The following is a 10235-nucleotide window of genomic DNA, read 5'->3' on the forward strand; positions in this document are numbered from 1 at the left end:
GTGTGCTTAGAGAGACTCCCCTGGCAGTCCAGCAGTTAAGACTCCATGATTCCAATCCAGGGAGCATGGGTTCAATCCCTGGTCAGACAACTGACCCCACATGCCATGTGGTGCAGCCAAAACAATAATTTTAAAATAAAGTAATACTGTACTTAAAGGAAATTATACAATACTAAACACCTTTATTATAAAATAAGAAAGGTCTCAAAACAATGACATCAATTTTCAACTAGCAAAAACCAAAAAAGCCCATACTAAATCCAAAATACAAGAAAGAAAATAGTAAGATTATACCAGAAATCAATGAAATAAAAAACTTTCAGAAATATAGTAGGGAAAAAATTGAAAGCAAATGCTACTTGAGAAGAACAATAAAACTGATTAAGTCACTAAGCATACCAATTAGGAAATAAAGAGAAACGTGACATCTTACATATTTTACTGGTATTAAAAGAAAGGATAATAAATATTGCAAAAACATTTGTGCCAATAAATTCCACAAGTTAAATGGACAAATTCATTGGAAGATACATACTACCAGAGCTCACTCATAAAGAAATAGATAACCTTAATAGCTCAAAATGTATTAAATAAATTTTAATTGGCAGTTAAAAACTTCCACATAAAGAAGATTCCAGGCTCAAATGACTTCACTTCTCAACGTATTCCAAGAGGCCATTACCCCAGTACCAAAACCAGAGACATTACAGAACAACAAAAACCTATAGTTCATATCCATCATGAACATAAACACAAAAGTTCTCCACAAAATTTTAGCATATTGAAGCCAACGATATTTCAAAAAAGATAATACATTATGGCAAAGTTTGATATATTCCAGGAGGGTAAGATTGGTTTAATGTTCAAAAAAAATGCTCAATCTCTAACATCTATACAAAATCTACTCAAAATGGATTCAGTTCAGTTCAGTTTAGTCGCTCAGTTGTGTCTGACTCTTTGCCCCATTAATCACAGCATGCCAGGCCTCCTTGTCTATCACCAACTCCCGGAGTTCACTCAAACTTACATCCATTGAGTCAGTGATGCCATCCAGCCATCTCATCCTCTGTTGTCCCCTTTTCCTCCTGCCCCAATCCCTCCCAGCATCAGAGTCTTTTCCAGTGAGTCAACTCTTCGCATGAGGTGGCCAAAGTACTGGAGTTTCAGCTTTAGCATCATTCCTTCCAAAGAACACCCAGGGCTGATCTCCTTTAGAATGAATTGACTGGTTGGATCTCCTTGCAGTCAAAGGGACTCTCAAGAGTCTTCTCCAACACCACAGTTCAAAAGCATCAATTCTTCGGCGCTCAGCTTTCTTCACAGTCCAACTCTCACATCCAGACCTAAATATAAGACCAGATATTATAAAACTCCTAGAGAAAAACATAGGCAGAACACTCTCTGACATATATCACAACAATATTTTTTAATCCATCTCCTAGAATAATGGAAATAGAAACAAAAGTAAACAAAAGGGAGCTAATTAAGCTTAAAAGCTTCTGCACAGCAAAGGAAACCATAAGTGAAACAAAAGAGAACCTACTGACTTGGAGAAAATGGAAACAATTCTACTGATAAGGGATTAATTTCCAAAATACACAAATAGTTCATGCAACTTTATATATATTTTTAAAAACCCAATCAGAAAATGAGCGGAAGACCTAAATAGACATTGTTCCAAAGAAGACATACTGATGGCCAACAAGCACATGAGAAGATGCTCAGTACCACTAATTATTAGAGAAATGCAAATCAAAACTACAATGAGGTATCACCTCCCACCAGTCAGAATGGCCATTATTAAAAAGTCTACAAGGAATAAATGCTGGAGAGGGTGTGAAAAAAAGGGAACCCACCTACTCTGTTGGAGGTTCCTTAAGAAACTAAGACTAGAGTTACTATATGATCCTGCAGTCCCACTCATGGGCATGTATTTGGAAAAAACTCCAATTAGAAAACATACATGCACCCCAATGTTCATAACAGTATTATTTACAATTGCAAAGATATAGAAGCAACCTAAGTGTCCATCAACAAGATGAATGCATAAAGAAGATGTGATATATATGCACAATGGGAATATTTCTTAGCCATAACAAAGAATGAAATAATGCCATTTGTAGCAACATGGATGGACCTAGAGATATCAGATTAAGTGAAGCAGTGAGACAGAGAAAGACAAATATTATATGTTATCACTTCTATATAGAATCTAAAAGATAAATGAATGTATATAGTAAAACACAGACAAACTCACAGATACAGAAAACAAACTTGTGGTTACCAGTGGGGAAGAGGGAAAGGAACAAGGGCAAGATAGGAGTATATGATGAAGAAATATAAACTACTATATATAAAATTGATAAGCAACAAGACTATTTTGTACAACACTCTGGAATATAACTATTATTTTGTAATAATTTTTAATGGGATATAGTCTATAAAAATACTGAATCACTATGCTAAACACCTGAAACTATTAATAATAAAATATTGTAAATCAACAATACTACAATAAAAAAAAAGACATCATTAAGAGAATGAAAAGACATAACCTGAGAGAAAAATTTTCAAGCAATATATCTGATTAAGACCTTGGATCTATATTAAAGAACTCTCAAATTTCAATAAGAAAATAGGTTTTTAACAACCCAGTTATTTTTCAGCATACAAAAAGTTGAACAGATACTTCACCAAAAGAAAATACCCAGGTAAACATCACTACTTATTCAGTTCAGTTCAGTTCAGTCGCTCACTCGTGTCCGACTCTTTGTGACCCCGTGAATCACAGCACGCCAGGCTTCCCTGTCCATCACCAACTCCCGGAGTTCACTCAGACTCACATCCATCGAGTCAGTGATGCCATCCAGCCATCTCATCCTCTGTCGTCCCTTTCTCCTCCTGCCCCCAATCCCTCCCAGCATCAGAGTCTTTTCCAATGAGTCAACTCTTCGCATGAGGTGGCCAAAGTATTGGAGTTTCAGCTTTAGCATCATTCCTTCCAAAGAAATCCCAGGGCTGATCTCCTTCAGAATGGACTGGTTGGATCTCCTTGCAGTCCAAGGAACTCTCAAGAGTCTTCTCCAACACCACAGTTCAAAAGCATCAATTCTTCGGCGCTCAGCCTTCTTCACAGTCCAACTCTCACATCCATACATGACCACTGGAAAAACCATAGTCTTGACTAGACGGACCTTTGTTGGCAAAGTAATGTCTCTGCTTTTCAATATGCTATCTAGATTGGTCATAACTTTCCTTCCAAGGAGTAAGCGTCTTTTAATTTCATGGCTGCAATCACCATCGGCAGTGGTTTTGGAGCCCCAAAAAATAAAGTCTGACACTGTTTCCACTGTTTCCCCATCTATTTCCCATGAAGTGATGGGTCCGGATGCCATGATCTTCATTTTCTGAATGTTGAGCTTTAAGCCAACTTTTCCACTCTCCACTTTCACTTTCATCAAGAGGCTTTTGAGTTCCTCTTCACTTTCTGCCATAAGGGTGCTGTCATCTGCATATCTGAGGTTATTGATATTTCTCCCGGCAATCTTGATTCCAGCTTGTGTTTCTTCCAGTCCAGAGTTTCTCATGATGTACTCTGCATATAAGTTAAATAAGCAGGGTGACAATATACAGCCTTGACGTACTCCTTTTCCTATTTGGAACCAGTCTGTCGTTCCATGTCCAGTTCTAACTGTTGCTTCCTGACCTGCATACAGATTTCTCAAGAGGCAGGTCAGGTGGTCTGGCATTCCCATCTCTTGAAGAATTTTCCACAGTTTATTGTGATCCACACAGTCAAAGGCTTTGGCATAGTCAATAAAGCAGAAATAGGTGTTTTTCTGGAACTCTCTTGCTTTTTACATGATCCAGCGGATGTTGGCAATTTGATCTGTAGTTCCTCTGCCTTTTCTAAAACCAGCTTGAACATCTGGAAGTTCATGGTTCACGTATTGCTGAAGCCTGGCTTGGAGAATTTTGAGCATTATTTTACTAGCCTGTGAGAAGAGTGCAATTGTGTGGTAGTTTGAGCATTCTTTGGCATTGCCTTTCTTTGGGATTGGAATGAAAACTGACCTTTTCCAGTCCTGTGGCCACTGCTGAGTTTTCCAAATTTGCTGGCATATTGAGTGCAGCACTTTTCACAGCATCATCTTTCGGGATTTGAAAGAGCTCAACTGGAATTCCATCACCTCCACTAGCTTTGTTCATAGTGATGCTTTCTAAGGCCCACTTGACTTCACATTTCAGGATGTCTAGCTCTAGGTCAGTGATCACACCATTGTGATTATCTGAGTTGTGAAGATCTTTTTTGTACAGTTCTTCTGTGTTTTCTTGCCACCTCTTCTTAATCACTTCTGCTTCTGTTAGGTCCATACCATTTCCATCCTTTATTGAGCCCATCTTTGCATGAAATGTTCCTTTGGTATCTCTAATTTTCTTGAAGAGATCTCTAGTCTTTCCCATTCTGTTGTTTTCCTCTATTTCTTTGCATTGATGGCTGAGAAAGCCTTTCTTATCTCTTCTTGCTATTCTTTGGAACTCTGCATTCAGATCCTTATGTCTTTCCTTTTCTCCTTTGCTTTTCGCTTCTCTTTTTTCTTTTGTAAGGCCTCCCCAGACAGCCATTTTGCTTTTTTGCATTTCTTTTCCATGGGGACGGTCTTGATCCCTGTCTTCCTGTACAATGTCACAAACCTCATTCCATAGTTCATCAGGCACTCTTATCTATCAGATCTAGTTCCTTAAATCTATTTCTCACTTCCACTGTATAATCATAAGGGATTTGATTTAGGTCATACCTGAATGGTCTAGTGGTTTTCCCTACTTTCTTCAATTTAAGTCGGAATTTGGTAATAAGGAGTTCATGATCTGTCAGCTCTTCACTACTTATTGGGAAGAGCCAAATTCAAACCTCAGTATACTACTACACACCTATGACTATGATAAAATTTAAAAGTGTATGAGGAGTGTTGAGGAGTAGGTGGAGAAACTGGAACTCCCATAAACTCCTGGTAGAAATGTAAAATTCAGTGTAAGCACTTTTGAAAATAGTTCTGGAGTTTCTTTAAAAGTTAAACATGCACATGCTATATGATCCAGCCACTACTTTCTTCGATATTTGCCAGGACAATTGAAACATGTCCATTCAAAGACAAAACATGTCTGTTCAAAGACAGGCATGCTCATAGCAGGTCTAGTTGTTACTTCCAAAAATTAGAAACAACCAAGTTATCTATGAAAGGTATATTGAAAAACAAACCATGGTATATCTTTTATATAGTATCATACCTCAGCTATTTAAAAGCAGTAAACTGTCAATACATGCAAAAAAAAAAAAAAAAAGAATGAATCCCAAAATAATTGTGCTGTATGAAGGAAGCCAGGCAAAATAAGAGTACATTATTCTATACTATTCCACTTATGTTAAATTCTAGAAAATACACACTTGATCTATAGTGATAGAAATCACATCAGTGATTGCCTAGCGATGGGAAAGAACAGGGAGTATAAAAGGAAGGGCTATGTAAGGGGCACAAGAAAACTTTAGGGAGTGTTGGATCTGTTCTTAATTTGATTACAGTAGTGGTTTCGTAAGTGTATAAACATTAAAACTTATTAAAAACGTACACTTTAAATGTGTTGGATATTACTTTAGGTTGTACGTCAATTATACTTCAATAAAGCTACCCCTGTCTCCCCTCCAAAGGAACAAAAGAAGAAAAACAATAGTTTTCCATATAATAGAACTTTATGTATTGCTTTTCTTGATACATAGTCCAGATACTAATGTGACCAGCTTGTCTATACACTAACGAGGGACTAAGGTATTAGCTCATGTATTTGATAATTAACTAACTATTGTTTTATATAAGGATAGCTACTTTTATGTAATTTTAAAACTGCATTCTTATTCTTGATTATTTTCATACAATTTTAATATTCAGCAAATGATGCAGTGCTGTTTCTTGTAGTGTACTTCACGGTCACTTGACTCAGTTAATTAAATTTAATTTGTAGTTTATTTCAATAGATATATTATTAAAACTACTTTTGAGATGGTTAAAGTTAAGGATTGAAAAGATGCTTTACATGACTTTAAAAAGATTTGGTATTTTGCTTTTGTACAAATTTATAAATCCACTTTCATTGTCCTCTGACTTCTTTGGTTCATCTTCATTTCATAGTATTTCTTGTTTAAAATTATTTTTATACTAGCCTGTTTTAGGTAACTATAAATATAAATATGTATAAGTAGGTATGTATAAGTATGTATAGTATGTATGTATAAGTATGTATAAGTAGGTAACTATAAATATAAGTATGACTAACTGTAGAAATAAATCGTCCCTGTAAGTTCTTACCCAAGTTAAATTTCAAACAAAGCCTTAATATTTTAAAAAATATGTATTTAAAAAGTATTTTTTAATTGTTTCTCAGAAATACATTTTTTTAAATGATGACTAGAAATTCTCTAGGCTTTATTACTCTGAGATTTTTCTGAGTAAAATTTTGGTTGAATAACTCTGTGTAAGTGGAATAATTTAGAAGTGAAAGGTACATACTTAAAGCTTGAATTAAATAGAAATGCTGTGAAACAGTTTGGTTTAAAATTTGTGTAGTTCGATGCAAGTAATCTTAAAATTCTCAGTCTGCCTTGTTTTCCCTTTTGCAGAGTGTATATAAATGTGACTTCTTGAACTTGCAGCTTCAGCAACCACTCCAGCTTGCACAAGATGCTATAGATGCCTTTTTGAAGCAGCTGAAAAACCCTATTGATTCTCTTCCTGGAGAACTTTTCCACGTGGTTGTTTTCTCTCTTCTTCTTTCTTATTTTCCATCACCTTACCAGCGATGGATTTGCTGCAAGAAAGCCCATGAACTGTTAGTGTTAAATGGTTTATTGCTTATCATCACACCTGATTCCTCCCATCAGAACCGTCATGCTATGATGATGAAAAGCTGGAAGATTGCTATAGAGTCCCTGGGCTTTAAACGTTTCAAGTATTCAAAATTTTCACATATGCATCTGATGGCATTTAGAAAAACCTCCCTAAAAACCACAAGTGACTTGGTTAGTAGGAACTACCCAGGGATGTTATATATTCCTCAAGATTTCAACAGTATAGAAGATGAGGAATATTCTAACCCTTCCTGCTACGTTCGATCAGATATAGAAGATGAACAACTAGCATATGGTTTCACAGAGCTCCCTGATGCTCCATATGACTCAGATTCTGGAGAAAGTCAAGCCAGCTCTATTCCTTTCTATGAGCTAGAAGACCCTATATTACTTTTAAGTTAATATAAAAGCAAAAGACCCTTTCAGTCCAGATTCCTAAACTTAATTGCTTACACTAATCAGAAATACTAACATGAACTCAGTACTTAAAACCTGGTTTGCATAGAAGAAATGCAAAGGTTTACAGAGTTTGCTATTTTTTTCTACTTCTGGATTTTAAAATTTATTCTTATAGAGAAAGCTTAATGTTTCATGCAGAGTGACTCCTGTCCTAGCAGAAACCACTGTTACTTAGCATTTAGCACTAAGATATTATAGAAAGGTACCTTTTTCTCTTTAGTGCTATTGTGAAAAATGAAGCATAATTTGCTATGTATTTTTATTTTCATCTTCTCAGTGTTGACTTAAACCATTGCAATGAGAAACTAAAATCTGTATGTAGAAAGCTGTAGATTGCACTTTGATGACTCACAAGTTAAATGTGACAGAGATAGATTGGTTTAGTAGTTTTGTGATGCACTTATCTTATTCTTTTTTTTCTAACTAAATTGTTACCTGTTATAGAAAGCCATTTTGGCTTTGTCTGATGATTCAACATTCCCTAGACCTTTTGGAATTGATGATGATTCTTTTTCTTTCTTGCTCATTTGGCAACATCAGACATTGGGGATCTATTTCCCCCAACGTACATATTCTAATTTGATTAGCACAGTACAGTAAACACCATTGCCAAAATAGAGTTTCCATGTCCTTCTTGTTGATTTGGGCATTGGTGGTGAGTATATTTAACTGTGAGAATTCACTTTTACTTTTTTTAAATTTAGGTTTCATTACAAAATTTTCTATTTAAGCAAGGAACAATATAATACTCGATACTGACCTAACACACCTTTGTGAAAGGGTTTGCACTTGTAAGAGAGCTTATGTTCTACCTAGACCAACCTTAATAGGGTCTTCACCTTTCCATTAAGGAGGTGCTGCACTACAAGTCTGGAAACTATATAGAAAATTTTTAAATTAACCCTCTGCTGGTAATCTCATAAAATGGTTTTGACCTTTCGGTATTCTAGTTTCTATCTAAAGCCCTAGCAGAAATTTGTCTTTGAATATATAAACATTAGTTGGCTGTGGGAATTTTCCCTTTCCACATTGATAAATGCCTTTCTGTGTTTCTGAATCAGAAGCAAATGATTAAGGAGAAATATATGTCCAACAAGACAAGATCAGTTTAAATGTTTAAATGGCTAAGAACATTTAGTCCACATTGTCTTGTCAGCCAGCAATTGTCATGTAAACTATCATTTTTAAGAGTGCCACTGTGTGGATTTTTTTTTCAAGTGGTTATTACATTAAAATTACCTCATACTGAGGTTTTTGCACTGAAATATCACAGTTTCAGATTTCATGGTTAATGTTGTGTGTGTGTGTTTTTAAAGGAAACTTGCATTTTCAATAGTTGATCCTAAATTCATAAACTGCACTTCTTTACTCTGGTAAAAGTGTTTTTGTGCTTATTGTGAATTGCTGTAGTTAACTTTGAATGTCAAACTTTATTTAGAAATACAAAATTTACCCTGTAAGATATAAATGGCTGAGTGTGTGTACCCAATATTACAAATTAAATTTCAAATTCTAAATTAATGAAAGTAACAAGATTGTAATTAACCTAAAAGTCAGTTGAGTAAATGCAATAAATATTGGTTGCTCAAATGTGCCAGAAGTAACTTGAAGTTTTGCATTTACTTTCAATAACTAAGATTACTTAATTATAAAGAAAAATTAAGACTTTCTTTCCAGTTAAGCACTACAGGTCAAATCTTGTAGCTCACCCAAAAGAAGGAGGGGGAAAAAAAAAAATTACTGTGTTCAGGGTAACATAGAAATGTGTGTTGGTAGTACCCCCTTTAGCATACAGTCATTTTCTGTGATTGGGCTAAATGCCATCCTAAGGGCAAAGGAAACAACATACAAAAGTCCTTTGAAAGTAAATGAAAACCGTACTTTTGAGAGGCTGGTATAAGTATTTGACCTTGGATTTAGCCTTTGTGTTACAGCTAAAATGTTGGTGCTATAAAATCTTCTGATTGTTTACAGATGTTGATTCTGCTTATGCTCCAAAGTGTGCATGGTGTATTTTAAATAGTACTTTAAAGAAATATCTCTTTATAAAAACCTATACTCTGATTTAGTATAAGTTTGTTTGGATATATAAATCTCATTTGTTATTGTAAATTCATCTTCAAAATTAGGTTGGCGCAGGATTTAAACTAATATGTATTAATATCCACCAAAGCCAATTTAACATATAAATGTTAAAATGTAAGCATTCCTGTGGCTCGGAGCCAGATTCTCTACATAATGACAAGAGAAGTCCATGGAGCCTTCTAATACCGTATGGGTACTCTTGAAAATGATTTCATTTGGATATAAAGTTAAGGGGCCTCCTGTCACATTCACAACAGTATTCTCCAAAACAATTTGATGTTTCAAAAACAAATGATCATTTGCTTGGTTTCTTCAGGATTATGACTAGATCAAGTGGTTTATACGGTAGTTGCCAAGTGGTGGGAGGTGGCTTACCTGAAAATGTATGTTTGTGTTTGTTGTATTTTTTCACATTTTGTGAACAAAGCACATTTATTAAAAATTTTAAATTTTCTAATATTCATTGTCTATTATTTACAAATTGAAAGTTTTGTGGTCTTGACCTAATCTCACTAAGTGATTTTAGAATTAGGGAGCAATTTAAAACTTAAATGACTTCGAATTTTCTAGCTGGTTTCATCTAGTCCAGTCCCTTAATTTCATAAATTCATTCACTGAGATTCAGAGAGCTCAAGTGACCTCCCTATTGTCATACTATTTACCAACGAGCGAGGACAACCACCAACATAAATTCTTGTTCATTATTTGTCAACTATATCATATCCTACTTTCCTTGAAAATTACATCCAAGATAAATTACCTAAGTATGAGTTATTTTAGGGCAGCAGAT

At 35.0% G+C, this 10235-nt stretch overlaps 1 protein-coding gene across 1 annotated transcript in view; it reads left to right on the forward strand.

The window, feature by feature from the left end:
* BMT2 (base methyltransferase of 25S rRNA 2 homolog) overlaps positions 1–9904 on the forward strand; it is a 78066-nt gene extending 68162 nt beyond the window's left edge. Inside the window, exon 5 of the mRNA XM_002686799.7 lies at positions 6674–9904. Within this exon, the coding sequence (XP_002686845.1) occupies positions 6674–7303 (630 nt within the window). The 3' untranslated portion in view covers positions 7304–9904. The remainder of the gene's footprint in view (positions 1–6673) is intronic.
* The last annotated feature ends 331 nt before the right edge of the window (positions 9905–10235 follow it).

This window comes from Bos taurus, chromosome 4 (genome assembly GCF_002263795.3).
Source record: "Bos taurus isolate L1 Dominette 01449 registration number 42190680 breed Hereford chromosome 4, ARS-UCD2.0, whole genome shotgun sequence".
In the NCBI taxonomy this organism is placed as follows: Eukaryota; Metazoa; Chordata; class Mammalia; order Artiodactyla; family Bovidae; genus Bos; species Bos taurus.